This window comes from Gastrolobium bilobum, unplaced genomic scaffold, assembly GCF_033153095.1.
Source record: "Gastrolobium bilobum isolate Gb01-03AN ecotype WA unplaced genomic scaffold, APGP_CSIRO_Gbil_v1 utg7684, whole genome shotgun sequence".
Taxonomy (NCBI): domain Eukaryota; kingdom Viridiplantae; phylum Streptophyta; class Magnoliopsida; order Fabales; family Fabaceae; genus Gastrolobium; species Gastrolobium bilobum.
This window is the reverse complement of record NW_026897041.1, coordinates 175,606-195,225: the sequence shown is the minus strand read 5'-3', so window position 1 is coordinate 195,225 and position 19,620 is coordinate 175,606. Positions and strand designations below refer to the sequence as shown.

At 33.8% G+C, this 19,620-nt stretch overlaps 2 protein-coding genes and 1 pseudogene across 2 annotated transcripts; 1 reads left to right on the top strand and 2 right to left on the bottom strand.

The window, feature by feature from the left end:
• Positions 1-1,587: 1,587 nt before the first annotated feature.
• On the bottom strand, positions 1,588-2,535 carry LOC133303618 (uncharacterized protein At5g39865). Its single transcript, XM_061503547.1, has one exon. It carries the CDS (start codon positions 2,533-2,535, stop codon positions 1,588-1,590), a length of 948 nt encoding a protein of 315 aa, XP_061359531.1.
• A 2,344-nt stretch (positions 2,536-4,879) lies between these two features.
• On the top strand, positions 4,880-5,930 carry LOC133303596 (uncharacterized protein At4g04775-like). Its single transcript, XM_061503519.1, has 4 exons — positions 4,880-5,050; positions 5,119-5,450; positions 5,736-5,820; positions 5,910-5,930. The coding sequence occupies exons 1-4, from the start codon at positions 4,880-4,882 to the stop codon at positions 5,928-5,930; spliced, it is 609 nt and encodes a 202-aa protein (XP_061359503.1).
• A 9,005-nt stretch (positions 5,931-14,935) lies between these two features.
• LOC133303595 (mitogen-activated protein kinase 9-like) lies at positions 14,936-17,901 on the bottom strand (annotated as a pseudogene).
• Positions 17,902-19,620: the final 1,719 nt, after the last annotated feature.

Here is a 19,620-nt window from a genome sequence, read left to right as displayed (position 1 = left end):
ACATAAGCGATCTAACGGTGAGATTGACTGGGTGTCACATGGGTGTAACATAACTTGGGTGTCACAATATCCTATCCCTTAATTAAATACTAAAATTAAAGACTTCTAACTAATAAAGCAATTAAATGTAATCCTTGAGGTGTGCTGGTTTCTTGATAACTCGTTTGGGCCTGCTATGATTTGGGCCCGCTACAATGTGCATCTAACATTTACATGTCGTAATCGTACACTAGAAGGCCACATGGGATTATGAAATGCTTATTTCTCTTTCTCGTTCTAAATATTTTGCTTGTATATAAATGTTATCATCGTTATCAATAATAATTTGGCAGTAAATTACAGATAATATATACATATGAAAATAGTTTAACTGATGTATTTTCGAGCATTCGTCAAATGATAACCAGGTCCTTGCAGTAGTGCGCCAAGCTACTCTGTGAACCTTCCCCTAAAAAATTAGTTTAATATCTTGTGAGTTAATAACTCATGAATCACATATTGAACTTGAGTGAGTGATGAAGTATATTAATTAAAATGGACTAAATAAAAATTATATAATTGGAAGAACTCATAAATTTAATACTTTAGACGACTTAAGTTATGGTCTCATTTTATTGTGATTTGGGGTTATTATTTATTAATCAATTGAGGGTGGCCTCCCCCAATAATTGTCTTAAGGTTTGAGTTAACACTGGTGTTAAAGCCAAGCCAATGGTTATACTGGGCTAAATATGTGGAGAGGTTGGTTGGGCTTCCCCCAAAAAAGTGATAAAAAAACAAATACTACATTTGAACTAAATCAAAAGGTCACATTAGGCAAATATTTGAATAAAACAGACAGTCTCAACTGAAAACTAAGTGGTAAGTAGTAACTCAAGCATATGGATCACCAATTGACTGTGAAAGGATCTAAATCTGGAATAAATTTTTGGTGCAACAGTTGTACTCATTGTAGTTAAAATTCTGATTTAAATTTTAAATTTCACAATTTTTTTCAATTAAAACAATTGTATCAAAATTCCAAACGCTTTTATAATTTTACAATTTTTTATGATTTTTTTTACGATAAGATTTTATGTTTTACAATTTTTTATCCTTTTCGATTTTAGGTAAAATTTCAATTTTAAGTACAATTTGTACTAAGACTCAGTGCAACTCTTTCGAATAAATCTTTGAGAAAAATCAGCACTTGCATCAATCTCACAATGCCATTTATTAAAAGGATTTTATGTTTATCATGTAACATGATACAACATCACTTTCTTACACATATTAAAGAGGTGGGTTCACATGTTTTTCTTTCTCTTTCATCATTCCTCTCCATTTTTGTGTGTGTGTTGGAAACAGCACAACACTGCTAAAACCCTTATTAAAAAGTGCTCTCGTTCAGATTTGAATTTGAAAAAAAAAAAAAATTAAACTTCAAAAGAAACTAATTCAAACACGTAATAATATTATTAATAATCAGTCCGAGGAGGAAGATCTGTTTCTAGATTCGTTTTAAAATGGTGAATGGAGGCACATCACCATGACTATTACAAGTGAGATAAAGAAGGAAAGCATATATGAACAGATTACTGTAACTTATCAGCTACAAACAGGGCATAGAACTAACCCATTTTCATTACAATCAGTACACTTAATCACAACCGTCCTTCCTTGTTTATGACCCACCACCATCTTGCAGCTCCCATTGCAGTGAAAGCAAGGCAAGAACCTCATATCCCCACAACCCTCACAAACAGCACCAACTTTTTTCCTTGGCAAACCTTCAAGCAAATCCCCCAAAAGACCCTCTTCCGCAACCTTCAACATCTCTTCAGCCCCACCAATGTAATAGCCCTTGACAAACACTTTTGGAGGCACCATTGCCTCTCTCTCCTTCCCCTTCAACAATACCTTCAGTTCCTCTCTGAACCCACTGTCCATCGACACATCACGTTCGCAGATTAGCACCCCAAAGGCTTCAAAAGCTGCCCTCACCGCATTGCACGCCTCGAATGTCCTCCTCACTCCCCTCAACGTCGTCGTGTAGATCACCACTCTGTTCTCACCGTTCGGTGGACAAATCCTCTCGAACCGGTCCATCCATGGCTTCATCGAACCGGTTTTTTTAAAAACTCTTGACACATTTGGAAGACTGAACCGGTTTATGTTTGGGTTTGAGTTCTCTTTGTCGGTGATGGTTGAGTCTTTGATGATGGAGAAGGGTTTGGGTGGAGGCAGGGGAGAGAAACGGAAGCTCTCTGTGTCAAGCCCAGCCATGAGCTCCCAAGAGTTTATGACCTCCGGTTCGGACCGGAGGGGTCTGGGTTCGGACCAGAGGGACTTGTGTTCGGGGAAGATGGAGCCAAGGGTGAAGCGAGAAGGTGTGGTGGAAGGTGTGGTGTTGGAGGAGTGAGAGTGAGGTGGATCAAGGGTGAGAAGGCCATAAGTGGTGGAGGTGAGAGAAACAATGTGGTGGCCAAGTGCTGAGCTACCCAGTTGAGCAAATTCATCTTCATGGTTGAGCAAGTTGGAAGAAACACAACCCATCACTCTAAAGTTTGAAACTTTTGTGCAAAGTTTGAATCTTGGTGGAAGAGATTATAGAGTGAAGTAGAGGGACAGGGAAGAAGGGGTAATGAAGACAAGGGTATGGAAGTTAAGTTCATTAGGTTAATTGTTTTTAGTATTAAAATATGGATGCTTTTCTTGAATTTGATTTAGTTCTTTGTCGGATTCAATTTTCAAATGCTTCATGGCCCACTGAATTCGAGCGCTAAAAATTTAGTGATATTGATACACGGAGCTTCCGTTTATTTAAATTTGTCACGCACACTCTCTCTCTCTCCTCCTTTTGTCATTCTTGTGAATTGCGTTGTTGGTCTTGAAAATTGAAACATGTGCCGATGGTACACGTGGAGCTCGACTTAGAGTTAATGGGTTTAGGGGGGAAATTAATATATTATTATTTCAATAAAAAATTACGAAAATATAATTATTTTGAATCCATTTACATATTTATTATATCAGTTCATTTTTTTTGAAGTTATGGTATATAAGTTATATGCAGTAACTTCAATACGACGTCGTTTTAGGACGTTATGATATTTTTCAGGATTATAATAGTCTTTAAAATTATAATTTTTTAATATTTTAATCACAAAATAACGTCGTTTTGAGAGTAGATGCAAATAACTTATCTGTAGTAACTGTAGAAATATTTTTCTGTTATTATATTTAATCTTGCCAAAAAAAAAAGGTGAGACTCACTCATCAAACTTGTCCAAAAACATAAAAGAGGCTAAAGGGGGTCTATTGAATTGGGATTTCAAAGAATTTTAATGAATTATTTTTAGAGTAAAAAATCCATTGATATTCAATTAAGATTTTAAAAGATTACAAAAAAGTCACGTGATATTCGATTAGAAGTTTAAAAGATTATTTAAAGTTCGTCCAAATCCGTTGGTATTCAATCAATATTTTAAATAAAGGAAAAATAATCTTATAATATTCATAAATTTGACGATTTTAATGGATTTTCTATTGGCGTGAATTTTGTGAGGCTTTTTAGTGAGAAATATAAATAGCATGCCTCTCTAACAATCACACCCTAATCCCTAGAATTTCTGGAGATTTTTCTATTGCAGTGTCATTTTCTTCCTTTGGCGGGTCGACCTGATTTAAATTGGGTTTCGCCACGAGAGCTTTGTTAAAGCTAAAGAAATAGTATATTTTTGAACTATTTTCATCACAAAATAATTTAGAAACAACAACCCAACAATATTTTAATCTAATTCATTTCAAAAAATAATAGATTTTTCAGAGCTTTTAGAAGTTTAAAAAAATGATTTTTCAAGTTATTGGTCACAATTTTTTTTTGACGCAAAAATGTGTTATTTTGTATTAAAAATAACATAAAACAATGAAAAAAAACAATAGGGGAACAAAAACCCTAAAACCAAATTTCATTTTATATCAATAAAATAAGATCGATTTAAAGAAAGATTAAAACTTTCATAATATGGACCATATGTTTCATAACAATACATTCACGAACGAAATTTCTTCGCCATAGGAAACATTTTCAAACAACTTTTGTGTCAATAAATCACTAAAAATTTGTTTTTCAAAAGCCCCAAAGCAATTTAAGGTTTCAATGTGTCAATTGAAAATAATTTGATAAATTTTCTAAACTTTCATGTAATAAAACCCATAAATTCATATTCAAATTTTTTTTGGAATACTCAACGAAAATATGCATATGATATATGGTTAGAAAACTCTCATCACGTAGAAAAAAAATCCCCAGGTTTACAAGATCAATTGCAAAATATTCCAAATGAAATTTTATCATGAATTTTATTGATTGAGAAAATTATATTAGATTTTACATTTTTTATTAATATCCTTGCATTTTTTTTGTTTTTTATTGATTCTTGTAATTTTGAATGTTTTATTTATTTTTAGAGTAAATACCATTTTCCGTCCCTGGAAATATTTGCGAAACACAATTTAGTCCCTCGGTTTAAAAAAGTCACATTTTAGTGTCTAATTTTTGAAAAAAAGGGACACGTTTGTCCTTCTGTTACATGGATTGTGACGACCCTGTTGACGGAGGCCAGGTGGAACGTTAAGTGGCTGAGTCACTAACGTCCTGGCCACGTGGATAGAAAGCGACGTCGTTTAGGTAGATGTCTTGTGTCTATCCCAATGTTTGGACAGGTGACCCTTGCATGAAAGGGTCAGTGACCCAAATTCGTCCCTGTCAAATTAGGAACCCTAAATTAGCCTAAGCCATGAACAAAAAAAAACCCCAAAAGCTCCCCACGATGAAGATTGAATAGAGTGTCAAGTAGAAGGTGTTTACTGGCTATTTTCTGGTGCGTAGAAGAAGATGAGTATGCCATCTGGCTTAGGGGGATCAAGTGGGAGTACGTCTTTTGGTTGTAGAACAAAGGGACTACCTGGCGGTCGAAGGTGCAAATGTGGGAGGCAAACAATCGTCTATACCTCCAAAACAGAGAGAAACCCAAATAGGGCATTCTTTGGGTGCCCTAATTTCGAGGTATACATTTGTAAATTGAGTTTTGATAACTTGGAATATTTGCTTACGGTGGACTGAAATTTTGGCAGGATAAGAAGCCTTTTTGTAATTTTTTTAGATGGGTAGATGATGTATGTAATGAAAGCTTGGAGCTTGAAGATGGAAGAATCAACAAGGTGGAGTTGGATGTTGCTGAAATGGATTTCAAGCTGAAGCATGTGGACATGATAATCAGTGACCAATTGCAAGCTAAGTTGAATGACCATGGTGTGAAGATTAGTGAGCAAGAATTGAATATCAAGGTGCAGAAAAGAAAGTTGAATGAGCTATACCTGAAGATGGTGGAGGAGTTAGATAGGATGGACAAGGAAATTAGGCATGTTGGTAGGGCAGTTAGGGTCTTAGTTGCTACTTGTGTAGGGTTTTTGATGATTTATTTTTTGATTGCAATTGTTGTAACAATTAAATGTAGTGATCGAAATGTTTTTTTTCTTCAATGAAATGTAATGAAATGGATGTTTTAGAATGGTTTTGGTGCCCATCATAGGTTCTGTTTTTTGACAAGCCTTTAATTATGATGGAAGGGTATGCAATTGTAACTGACTACAACTTCCTTTTTTATATCAGTTGTTTCCCATTGCTGCAAGTTGTATCTGTATGCTGATTTGTTAATTTGTGTATCTTTTTTATTCTGGCTACAATGCAGGTCCAATTCTGGGTACTGTTTGGTCATTGCTGTTTGGACAAATTTGAATGCAATGTGTTCATGTCCAATTTTTGGATTGCAGCTTGTATGAATTGCAGCTTTTGAATTGCTGCAGCTTGCTGATTTTTGAATTGTTGCATTATGTTTTTGTGATGAACAGCTTTTGAATTGCAGCTTGTGTCCAATTTAGTCTAAACAGGTCATGTCCAAATTTTAACTGTCAGGGACCAAAAAGTGCCCCGATATATTTTTTCAAGGACCTAATTGGCCCTCAATAAAAAATCCAGGGACTGAATTGGGTTCTAGTTTATATCATTAGGGTCCAATATCCAGGGACTAAATTGGGTTCTAGTTTATATCATTAGGTATCCAAAAGTGCATCTTCTTAACATTATTCATCACAGTGGTCAACAAGTCATTCAATTTCATTCAAGAAAAACTACATTTCGTACAATGCATTTCATTGTTACAACCATTGCAATCATCACAGTTTTCTTTCCTGCACCTTCATACTCAGATCTTGCTGAACAACATCTTGCACCTTCGTCCAAAATTCCGTCAGGTTGTTCTACTCCCAAATGCACCAGAAAACTTGATCCCCCAAGCCAGATAACATAGTCATCTTCTTCTACGCACCAGAAAATAGCCAGTAAACACCTTCTACTTGACACTCTATTCAATCTTAAACAAAATGTGTTTTGGGGTTTTTTTTATTCTTAGGCTGATTTAGGGTTTTAAATTTGACAAGGACTATATTGGGTCACTCACCCTTTCATGCAACGGTCACATGTCCAAACATCCAACTAGACACAAGGCAACTATCAATACTACGTCGTTTTCTCTCCACGTGGGCAGGACGTTAGTGACTCAGCCACTTAACGTTCCAGGTGGCGTCCGTCAACAGGGCCGTCACTTTCCACTTAACAGAAGGATAAACGTGTCCCTTTTTTTAAAAAATGAAACACTGAAGTGTGACTTTTTTAAACCGAGGGAGTAAATTGTGCTTCACAAGTATTTCCAGGGACTAAAAAGGGTATTCACTCTTATTTTTATTAGTAAGACCTACCAGCCACAGCATGGAGAGGATGCTCAGCGAGAGAACTCACAGTTCAGACAGCACTTTGGGGGTGTGATGTTAAGTCGAACTTGTACTTGTACGACCCTGGGCAAGTTTCACACACCGTGTGATGCAGCACCGTCGAGAGATAGTAACTGATTATGTGAACCGGACAAAACAAGTGAGCAAACAAACACAACAAATCGAGTGAACGAACAAAGCCAACTTTGTGTGGAACAGCACCGTCGAGGACTGGTAGCTGATTATGTGAACCAGACAAAAAAAGTGAGCAAACAAACACAGCAAATCGAGCGAACGAATAAAGTCAACTTTGTGTTGAAATATGGTTTCCGGCAACGATGTATTTCACATAAACGGAATTTTTTCGCACAAGTCATCAGTTTTTAGGGCTTACGAAGGTATTTTCGACTGAGATATGTGTGAATGCTTTCTCGGGGCGTGGAAAAAAAATATCATGTCAAAGATGGTATTTTCATTTAGGATTCGATAGTGTAAAATAAAATACAGGGAATAAAATTTTCCCATGAAATTTTTTACTTTTACTTGTAGCAAATGTGAGAATAAGAGTTTCCCAATAACAACCAAAATAATACCTTATATCAAACAGCCCCTTAGGGAGGCATTTGGTATAGGAGAATTTTTTTTTTATCTGAGAAATAATTATTATTAAAATATAGGGAGAAATATATTTTACTGGAATGTTACTAAAAAAACTGTTTGGTAGACTCAAATTTTCCTGAGAAAATGAAGTTAATTTTACTGGTGTTTGGTTAGTTATGAAATATTAGTGAGAATATGAGGTTATTTTACCAAAATAACTTTACTTTTACCTTTTCATTCAAAATATAGGATCATTTTGGTATTCCTTTTACCGCTTTAGTTTTCTCTTCCCCAAACACCCAAGAATTCTTTATTTTATTTGGAACTCTGATTTCGCTTTCCGATTTTCAATAAACTGCAAGAATTTGCAATAGCACAGTCTCTGAATTTGTGTTACCAAATTCGTCCCTGGCCATCTTAATTACTGGGGTGTTTGGTCTCGTCTTTTTCCAGGCGACTTTGGTGAATGAGTCTCGTCTTTTTTCAGGCGAGAGGGGCCTCACTTTTTTCGAGCGAAACTGAGTACATTAAATTCACCAATTAATTCAAAATAAATATAATTTTATAATTTTTTATTAAAATAATATTATATTAATTTTTTTACCGTGTTTAAGACCCAACCTCAAGATTGCCCAAAAAATTACTATTTTAAGGAAACTTTATTTCAATTAAAGGGAGAAACGAACCAACAAATCTAGATCAGGAAAAAGGAAAATTAAAATAAAGGCCGAGTGGGATTGGCTTGATCTATCAACTAGGTTTCTTTTTTGATAAATTCGTGTTAGAAGAAAGTGCCTAATTACCCGAATACAATTCAAATTAACTTGGTTAAATTTATAAATAGTTTAATTTAAATTTCTTATCAATGTAAAATTTGTTATATGACTATTTAATTATGTATTTTGTTATATTATTAGAAAAAGTTACTTTTGTGGAATGATAATATAAAATAATTAACAGCAATATTAGTATAAAGAAGTAAACTTTTGTGCAAGCTGGATGGTCAATAATAATTTTCTGATGAAGGATAATTGATTATTTTATATTCTAAGAGTATATTGCAAGTTTTATTCTTTAACTTTGGTCTGTGTGCATATTATAGTTTATAATTTGAAAATATTTGAATGACCCATTAATCTTTATTTTTTTAAAAAAAGTATGAAACTTCTTCCAGCATGTTTTAAGGGGACGTTCGGTACAAGAGAAAAAAAAAAATAACCGGGGAAACATTTTTGCTGTAATGTGGTTGGAAATGTTTTTTTCCGGATAAGTTATAAAAATGTGTTTGGTTAACCAAAATTTGTTCCAGAAATATTTGAGTTAGTTTACTGAGTTGATGTTTGGTTGACTGTGAAATAGTAGTAGGAATGTGGGGTTATTTTACAAAAATAACCCCACCTTTACTTTTTCATTCAAAATTAGTATAACAAACAAGGTTATTTTAATCCACTTTACACTGACACTTTTTTCACATCACCAGATAATAATGTATCCCATATTATCAATGGACATCATATGTTGCTTGTTGTACATGGCTTAACAGATAAAAGTAAAAAACGAGATAACTTGGTACTCAAGCTCTTTTTTTGTTACCAAATATGACATTTCCCTTTCACCAATGTTACTTTACAAGGTAAGCAAACATAATCCGCATATCAAACGCCTTCTAAGTTTAAACATGATTGCTTAGTCCTGGATTTCATATTTTTGTGCCACCTTGAATACTCGTATTAATGCAAGAAAGACAGTAATGTCAACCACGGCGAGAGCGGATCTCTTATCTAAAAAACTGGTCATGTAGTCATGTTATTTGATCACAATTATTAATTGATTATGAGATAAGAGAGAGAAAAGTTATAATTTTTAAATGAATGATTGTAAAAAATATATAATTTTTAAATGAATAATTGTGATCAAATAACATAATCACATAATCACTTTATGCACTCTCAACCACGCACATTTTCTGCATAATCATTTCTTTTTATTCAATCGCATTGAAGAAGATAGAGTGGGAAAAGTAAAAAGGACACAGAAAAGGGGAATTAAATGCAGAGGGACTGTTTCAGGACTCCGCTAATTCAGGTAACTCAATTGCCATTCATGAACTTGAGCCCCACGTCTTTTAAATAGCTGACGGGTTAATTTGTATTTCTATCTACTTGATTATAGTTCTTTTAAATTTTAAAATGACTTTTATTAGTTTTTTTTTTCTACAAAAATGTCATGCTATTCATACTTATTTTTTTTAGAAAAAATATTTGTTTTTTAAAGAATATAATTTTGTGTCATTTTATATTCTAATTATTGATTTTCATCGATCAACAGTTATAATTTATTATAAAGTCAAACTTAATTTTTTTATTTGAACATATATGGTTAGATTAATGATTAATTTAAAATAATATTACATGATTTGATCTTTTAACTTTAGTTTTTTCTTTTTAAGTTATTTGTGTTATAAACTAGTTCTTATCGGCTCAAATACAATTAGAATTAACCAAGATGTTTTAAGTAAGAGTTTATTCTTTTTAAAGTTATTTTACATAACTTTGTTTAATGTTCACTAAAATAACGTTGTTTTGGGACGAAAATTATCGTTTCAGTGATCATTAGATAAAATTATCTAAAGTAACAATAAATACTTTTTTTTCCTTTAATTAATTATAATAGTTAATTATGATTAGGTCAATATCACTCATTACCGGATAGCTCGTACCGAGTTAAGTCGAATTGGATTAAATCAATTTAGGTTAAATTTTTAGAATAGTAATAATTATAAACATATTGTTAATGTGTATTGTAGGCCTCCTAATTTTAGTGTGGGTAACTATGACTATGGTATGCATTTGTCTAAACCATCACCCTAAACATTCATTTAAAAATTAGTTATGTTTTTCGGCCTAAGGGACCTAATAATACCTTACATTTTACAAAGACATGTGTCAACCCATTGTTGTGGACTTGTGTCTAGCTGTTTTTGTAGATTCCTTAGGTTTTTAAAATACTTATTACTCCTTGATCGTTGGATGTGATCGAGGTTATTCTGGATGACGAGTATATTTGTTCTTCCCTTTATTTCATCTCATCGCTATTTTGTGAAGTAAAAGAACTGTCCTGACTCAAATATTACATGGATCACGAAGAGATTATGCTCGTCCGGATCACAATATATCTTAGGGGAGTATAATAATTTAGCTATTAGTTGAGCTATTTAATTTTAAATTTTAAATTTACAATAGTTTTTTTATGGATTCACTTTTTTCAGTCACTGCAGATAAGTTATTTGCAGTAAGTTCAATACGACGTCGTTTTGAAGCGGGAATCATGATGTATTTATAATTTTAATTTATTTTAGGATTATTATAGCCTATATAATTATAATTCTTTAATATTTCAATCCCAAAACGACATCGTTTTCGGAGTAAATGCAGATAACTTATCTGCAGTAAAAATATTTTTCTTATAATTAATTTATAAGAATGTAAGATTGCAAATGATTTATATAAAATTTTAAAAATCACCTCACCAATTTTTTTTTTTTAAATCAGTACCAATTGTATCACGCCTTATAAATAACTATTTGATTCAATATCAGTTCACTTACATAATTTATTGATTTGATAAAATTAGGTTATTTATAAGCCGTGATACAATTGGTACTGATTTTTAATATATTTTTTTTTGGTGAGGTGATTTTTAAAATTTTATATAAATCATTTGCAATCTTACATTCTTATAAATTAATTATCAAAAAATATTGCTGCAGTTAATGCAGATAAGTTATCTGCATTTACTCCCCAAAAGACGTTATTTTGGAATTGAAAATTTAAAAATTTAATTATAAAGACTATAATAATCCTGGAATAAATTAAAATTACAAAAACACCATGATTTCCGCTCTCAAACGACGTCGTATTGAACTTACTGCAAATAACTTACGGTTACTGCAGAAAAAACGAACTCATTAATTAAATGACTTGATATATTTTTTAGATACTTGAACAAATAACCTAATATAAACTACCAAAACTCCTTATATTAATGGGAAAAATTATTCTCATACTGCATGCGATAAACTTTTCTTCCTACACATCCTTCGATAACTGTGCCACCTTTATTTTTTTAGGTAGTGGAGCCCATAAATTTGTCTCTATGACATGATATAACTTATCTCCTTTAACATGAGATTAATAAAACTCTATTAATATTTTATTATATAAATACAATAAGAGAAAAAAAGCAAGAAAAAGAATAGTACAGATAAGATTTTTATTACCCATGTTAACTAGTAGTATTAACACATATAAAATAGGAGAAAAAAATAAAAACTAATGATACTAATAAGATTCAATAACAGAAGGTAAAATCAAATGGTAGCTAACTTAGACATTGGAGTTAAGCAGGTGGGGGTGAGAGTATATACTAAAATATTTTCAGTATCATCTTTAAGAGAAGTTTAAAATTTTAATCTTGAATCTACTCCAAATTCAATTAGTTACAAATCAATGAATCGATTAAAATATTTTAAAAATAATAATAACGGGAGGTAATTATTCCCCTCCCTTTTAAAGCCCTTTATTAATTCACTGCACTGCAAGCGTTTTTACACAATAATATTATCAAACATGGCACTTATTGGGCTTTTTTGGGTGGGTAGAACCAGGGCCCAATCCAAGTCCATGTGAAAAAAGAAAAATCGAAAACCCTACCTTCTCCAGTCTGCCATAGCAGCTAAACCCAAGAGAGAGAATTGAAGTTCAATGTGAGGGTCTCAAGCAGCCGCGGGAAGAGCAGGAAGGCGCACACACCTGCTTCCTTTAATTTTTTTTCTTCAAATTTTAGGAGGGGGGCGGCGGCGGCGGCCCACCCTAGCCCCCCTGGTTCCGCCTCTGGTTGTGATGGGTGGATATGTGAAGAGGAAGATGTTGGGTGACGCTAGGTGGCTTTTTGACCAAATGCTTGTTATGGATGAGTTTTCTTGGACCACAATTATGCCAACTGCCAAGGGTGGAAATATGTGCTGGGAAATTGTTTGACAAATCTCCAAGAGGGATGTGATCACATGGAATGCAATAGTGTCCGGATATGTGCAGAATGGAATGCTGGATGAAGCAAGAATTTTTTGTATGAAACTCCTGAAAAGAATGAGATTTAGCTAAGTGATTGGGATGGATTGTCACAAAATATGTATGTTGCTAACATCAAGCTAGGAAATTGTTTGATATGATGTCGTAGTGTGATTGTCTATCTTGGGCGGCTATTATGGCTGGTTATCCTTTGGAGTTAGGGAGTTACGTAAACAAGTCCAGGGTAGGTGGTGAAGACGGAATACGAGACTAGACGTTTTGTGGGTAATGCATGTATTTGAAGTGTGACAGCATAGTGAAGCTAATGATGTTTTGAAGGAATAGAGGATAAAGACATCTACATCTTCTCTTGGAACACCATGTTAACTGGTTATGCTAGAAATGGATAACTAGCTATGCTAGCATAACCAGCTAATCTTGTCTTCCAAGAGAAGATGTAGATGTCTTTCTCCTCTATTCCTTCAAACACATCATTAGCTTCACCTATGTTGCCACACTTCAAATACATCACAAGAAGTGCATTACCCACGAAATGCCTAGTCTAGTATCTCGTATTCACTGCCTGCCCATGGACTTGTTTACCTAAATCCAAAGCAGCAATATCAGCACATGTGCTCAAAGCCCATCTAAAGGCCCTATCTTAACTTTCTCCATCTCGTCAAGTCCATTGGCAGGTGCTGAAGACGAGATATAAGACTAGGTGTTTGTGGATAATGCACTTCTTGTAATGTATTTGAAGTGTTGCAGCATAGGTGAAGCTAGTTATGCTAGGATTGGTAGACAGGCTTTAATGGTATTTGAGTCAATGAAGACAACAGATATTAAACCTAATGAGATTACTATGGTATATGTTTTAAATATTTCATATGCATTTATATTTTATATAGTGCTTGCCTTTAACATGAATTTCTACTCCCTTGACCCGTTGTATGCAAGTGTGAACCACTGTCATCAATCATACTTTGTATTTTACTAATTTTATTTTAATTTAGACATAGCCTTCTTACTTTGACTGAACTGATCTTGATTAATATGATCAAATGCCTTGTTGCTACATGGGTGTATTGGCAGCATAAGGAGCCTCTGAATCCAGTCTTATTATTTTTCTATTATCTTGTTATTTTCATCTTCGTACTTCAACTCTTGCTGTCACTTTATCATTTGTCTATAAAGAAATTGACACCGGTGTAATATTTGGTGTTAAGAATGTTATTTACCTAAGTTATCGGGATGGATTGTTACAAAATATGTATGTTACTAACATGAATGAGCTAGAGGTTCCATTAACCTATGTATGAAAGATAACATTTTATTTCAATTTGGTTGGGTTTTGTAGCAAGATACCCCCACCACTTGTGTGACATTATGCTGGAAAAGTTAAATTTCCTTGCTTACTTATGAATCCTGCACGGTTCTGTGTGCTTTTAAATTATGATATACAAGAAAGCTGACAGAGTAAGAGAAAAAGAGAAATATACCATAATCTTTTTGGGCTTTTGTGTCTTCCACCATTTGCCTTAGTCTGCAACTTCTTGCCTGGCATCCATCTCTCTGAGTTCGTCTTTCTTTTCTCAATATCATCAACATGGATGGGCAAATTCTATTAGAAATACTACTTGTGCGAAAGTTAATTTGCTTAGTTTAATCTCACTTGTGTAATTGAACCACTTGGCTTAGTGAAATGTAAAAGAATACGTGTGTAAAATCATTAATGTAACCTCACCCAAGAGCTTAAGCTTTTGGGTTGAATTGGTTCTTTACATGGTATCAGAGTCTCGGTGTACCGGGTTCGAACCTCGCCGCCCCCCACTTTCTTTCAAGTGGAATTTCTTTGTTCGCACAGGTAGGTGTGCCTGTGCATTGTCCACCTTTCAAGCCCAGTGGGCTCTCGTGTGAGGGGGCGTGTTGAGATATATAAAATCATTAATGTAACCTCACCCAACAGCTTAAGCTTTTGGGTTGAATTGGTTCTTTACAGGCTTTATTTATCTCATGAGTTGTCAAATAGGTGGTCCCTGCATTGAAGATAGGAGTCACCCTTTGTTTTCCTCCTCTATTTGGTATCTTCATTTTTTACCGTAATCTCTGCGTAGCAGTGATGTTTCTTTCCATGGATAAAATTTAGCTAATAGTTGTTTCTTGTTTGGCTATTATTCTCACGAGATGAAATTACTGTAACTTGAACCATTCATCCTTCTTATTTCATAATAAATATGAATAGTATACATTGCGTTTCCACACACAAATAAATACTTAATTACAAAACTTGCTGCGGAAATTAAAAATAAAAATAAAAATTGCTAGATGAAGCCCTAAAGTTAGCCTCTACCACAAACAAGAGGATTTCTATGCAGAGCTTCAAGCCACCACCCCTCTATGTTTGTGTGAAGGGCCAGAGCATGGAAGTTAGATGAATATGAATCAGGCTTGAACTAAGCATGGAGGGAAGAAAACTTCTCTGTCAATCCATCCACTGTCTCTTCATTGTCCTCGGTAATTGGCTCCTCCTAATACAAAAGGAATACGGCAACATGAATATGACAGAAATGTATTTCGTTGAGTACAAATTTGAATGTAAACATCAGAGATCATTTTAAGGCAGATGTCTATTGTGCATATACTTACACAACATGAAATAAGCCAGACAGACCAAAACAACAATGAAATGCATCTTTCCTATTAAAAATTAAGTAAAAAAAAATAGCATAAGATAGAAATCGCAACCAATAATTAGATATTATGATTATTCCAAAACCTCCAGCTAAGAGCCATGCATTTGAAAAGATAGTTACCTCTGGATCTTTACTTTGTTTCACACCAATACATTTGAAGCACAAATGCTGGCACTCTTCAACAAGCTACGTGTCCTGTAGTTTGGCTTGGAGGGTCCATTTTGACCATCCGAGTTTCCAGCATCTGTCTCATCAGACCCCGGGGGACTTGAAAGATTTAATGCAGTTGACCTTTCAGGATCGTTATTTTGATTATTTTCATCCTTGGAAGCACAAACTCGCTCTCTGCAAGAAGTGAAGTTACAATTGTCAGTGCATATGACTTCACATAATACTAGAGAAAAGTTTCACAGGCCTGTCTGCTAAACTCAGCTGTGAACAGACATTAATAATCTGGATCAAAATGTAAAACCACGAGGGTAATAATAAAATTTAAAACAAATTAAACCTCCAAAAGAACAAGACAAAAAGGCTGTTCTTCAGTGTGTTAAGTTGAAAATCCAGTATTTGAACAGGTTCACCTAGTTTGGACCTAGAAAATACTACTAACAAGGCTTGAAACTGCCAAGAGAACCAAATGTTTAACCAAAACTTACCTAGGTAAGGAGGCATGCTGTCTCTGCAATGGAGTGCTTCGTTCACCTTTGCCATAATGCTCCTCAAGATGTGCAAACTGTCGCTTGAACCGATCAACCCCACTATGCAACAAGATAACATAGAATTACCAACTACTAACCAAAGCATGGAAAACTTAAATTTCAAATAAACCACATTCCATATTAGATTTCTTAGATGACATACAAAACACAAAAAATTAACAATCAGCAATGTCATAGGAGTCAAAATTTTAACTGCTACAAGTACGAGCACAAACAAAAATTTATATTCAAAAGGAATTAAGACGTTAAAACTAAGGCAAATAAAACAAGCATGCCAGTGTTTTGCTAATGCAGGTTCTAGTTCTGTACAGAACTTTGAAAAAAAAAAAAAAAAACAAGATACAACAGAATCGTGGTGCAACAACAATAAATGCATGGAGGGGCTCCTGATAATTGTTACAAAATTAGGTATTGTGAAAGCCATACAGTAGAAGCTGGCTTAATATTTTATTTCAATAATGAAAGACTATGCCTTGTGACAGAACACACAGGAGGTCGATGCACATCTGGTTTGATATATGCATCGAGCATTCAATAAAGTGTCAAGCATACAAGCACATCTACCTTGGATACATGAAGCTGGTTTAATCTCCACCACGATGATACTCCAAAATCTGTTTATTTCAATATATAAAATTATTACCGCAGCACAGAGAAGATAATAAATTGAAGCAGGAGTGACAGAAATGTATGGCCATACCTCTGGATAAATCAACCCTCTTTAACATTTTTCTTTGGTCAATTTCCTTCTCTCAAACTCAAACTCAAGTTTTGAAATGGGTTGAGTGGATGGTTCACAATCCACGTTTGGCAAACCATGGAAGTAAGAATCAGCTAATGCCTGATATCACAACCATAACAGATAATCAAATCTCCCCTTTGGTAATTATCAGTGAAGTTTCCCTTTTGTTAATTATATACAGGTGATAGAAGATCAACCTTTTCAGCTGTTGGACGGTCTTTAGGATCAAATGCAAGTAGGCGCTCCAGTAAATGAAGAGCCAACGGATCTGCATTTGGAAATTTCTGGGAGAATGGAACTGGTTGCTTTTTTCGCATGCTACTTAGGTACCTTCTAGCTTTCTCATTTCGAATCTGTACAATTAAGATTAAGAATTATATACAATAGGACAATGGGAGAGGAGTAAAATTAAGCTTGAAAGGTATTTGTTACAACAAACCATAACTTAAAAACAAGGCAGGAAGAATTTTTAAAAAAGGAACATTAGAAGTTTAGAATTAATCTCATTACACCATGTCATAAGCTTCTTGCAACAGATTTTGATAAACTAACCCTTGCAATGTACTCAGGAGGAGGAGTACCAAGCAAATCAGTCATGAGATCCAATTGATGCACCACATTTTCTCCGGGAAACAACGGCTTCCCAGTGAGCATTTCTGCAAATATGCATCCAATGCTCGAAATATCAATTGCGGGGGTATACTGCAAAAGACAGATTTTAAAATTCCGTATGCATTTGAATACTTAACTGTATTCAACTTCTTATGTCATACACAACCCAAGAAAAAGTGTTGTCAAAATAGAAATGAAGCTTACTTTTGAAAAAAAAGACCACATAGTTCAGGTGCACGGTACCACCGAGTTGCAACATAGACCTTAGTAAGAGTAGGTAAAGTGAGTCAGACAGAGGTTTAGAGAAATACCCAGATTGCAATTTGTAACTGAAATTCTTAAGAGACGGAACTTAACTGATGATATTCCTTCTCAGAGGGAAGGAGGTAATCATAAGGGAGGAAATATTGATGATATCACTATTTCAGTGGCTCAAATTAGTGTATGGGGTTGTTTAGTCCTTTGATGTATATACTTCCTTCTCATTTGTAACTAATACTGCTTACGATTAATATAGATTTTTACATATCGTGTTACAGTTTTTATAGTGACTCTGGAAGTTTGGAACTATTCCAAGAAAGCATAGAGGGTCGAGCCAATTGCATTTTTACCTGTTGAAGATAACTAATTCCAAAATCTAATAAAAGTCCCATCATGCTTGGACATCCTTTACCACAAGCACTCTGACATTTTCGCCTATTGCTTACTCTTCATTGTACTACACCAAAAAACACAGAGGTAATAACCATTTTCACCTTTCTCTATGAATCACGTAGATAAAGAGCGTGGCTACTTAGGGGAGCTTGGTTTCTCTTTTATCAAATTTTAGTTGGGTTTTACTCCATCGTTGGTTTTACTTTTAAGAATTTTATTTCATTCAGAGTTCCGTAGCCCTACAAAAATTTATTTTCACCCCCTCCCCAAAATTCAGAATCCTAGCTCCGCCGCTGGACACATCTGAGGTTTCTTGTGGTGGTCTCCTCCGAGATCAGCATGGAGCTTGGCAGGAGGATATTCCTATGCCATTGGGAGATGCTCCTCTTTAACTGCTGAGCTATGGGGAGCTTTAAAGGGACCGGAGCTAGTTTGGAGCAAAGGAATTCGTAAACTGGTAGTGGAAGGTGACTCTAGTAATGTTGTGTCTGACTAGAATGCGCAAAAAAATTGGTTCACTGTTTAATCTGATTTTGACCTGATCCATAAATATTTAATTTTTTGAACTAGAATTAAATACTGACCCATTTTTATTTGAATCAATTTTAAATTTGACTTGTTTTAATAATGATCCATTGACCCAAAACTTGACATACACTTATTATGTGAAAAAAAGATAGAAAAAGAAAATCACAATTACGTTAAAAGAAAAGTTTTACGTAAAACAATTACGTCAAAATTTTATACGAAAAATATTTTCATCAAAAATTTTCGCAAAAAATTTGACGAAAAATATTTTCATCAAAATTTATGACTAAATACATTTTTGTAAAATCATTCGACGGAAATTTTTTTTTTTGTCAAATTTATTTACGGAATCTAAATTTCGTCAAAAAATTTAACAAAAAAAACATATTCATCAAAAATTTCGACGAAACACATTTCCATCGAAATTTTTTGACGGAAAAAAATTTCAACAAAATTCTTTACAGAATTCAAATTTCGGAGAAAATTTATGACGGAAACATTTTCGTTAAACTTTTTGACAACAAAATTTTTTTATCAAAATTTTAGCGAAACACATTTCCATCGAAAATTTTCGACTAAATATTTTAGTCAATTTTTTTGATAAAAAATATTTCCAACAAAATTTTCAACGGAAACACATTTCTGTCAAAAATTTTAGTAAAAAATTTTGACAAAAAATATTTCGATAAAAAAATTTGACAGAAATAATATTCTGTCAAAATTCTTTTGAAAATCTAAATTTCGTCGAAAGTTTCGAATGAAACATTTCCCTCAAAACAATTTCCGTCGAAATTTTCGTCAGAACACATTCTCATCGAAATTTCAAACGAAAAATATTTCGTCTAAATTTTTGATGAATTTTTTTTTTCGTTTAAAATATTTGGTGGAGGAAATCATTTTTGTCAAAAATTTTGACGGAAACTAAATTCCGTCGAAAATTTCGATAAAAAATTTATTTTTGTAATAATTTTCATTAGACAAGAAATTTCGTCGCTTTTCGACAAAAAATATTCCGACGAAAAAATAATTTTGTGACGAAATTTTCGTCGTTTGCAACGTAGAAATTTTATCAAAAATATGATCTTTTTTAGTATTATTAAAATTAGTGATTTGTCATCTTAAGATGGGAAGAACGTTCTCTCATCCCTTACTTTTCATTAATTTTGCTTCACATGTACAGGGACTTAAAA

Bases quoted from the DNA above. Each gene is read 5' to 3' on its own strand.
- LOC133303618 (XM_061503547.1), bottom strand. From the start codon at position 2,535: ATGGGTTGTGTTTCTTCCAACTTGCTCAACCATGAAGATGAATTTGCT.
- LOC133303596 (XM_061503519.1), top strand. From the start codon at position 4,880: ATGAGTATGCCATCTGGCTTAGGGGGATCAAGTGGGAGTACGTCTTTT. The intron at 5,051-5,118 runs GTATACATTTGT...AAATTTTGGCAG, and splicing joins TTGGGTGCCCTAATTTCGAG to GATAAGAAGCCTTTTTGTAA. The intron at 5,821-5,909 runs GTATGAATTGCA...TTTGAATTGCAG, and splicing joins CAATTTTTGGATTGCAGCTT to CTTGTGTCCAATTTAGTCTA.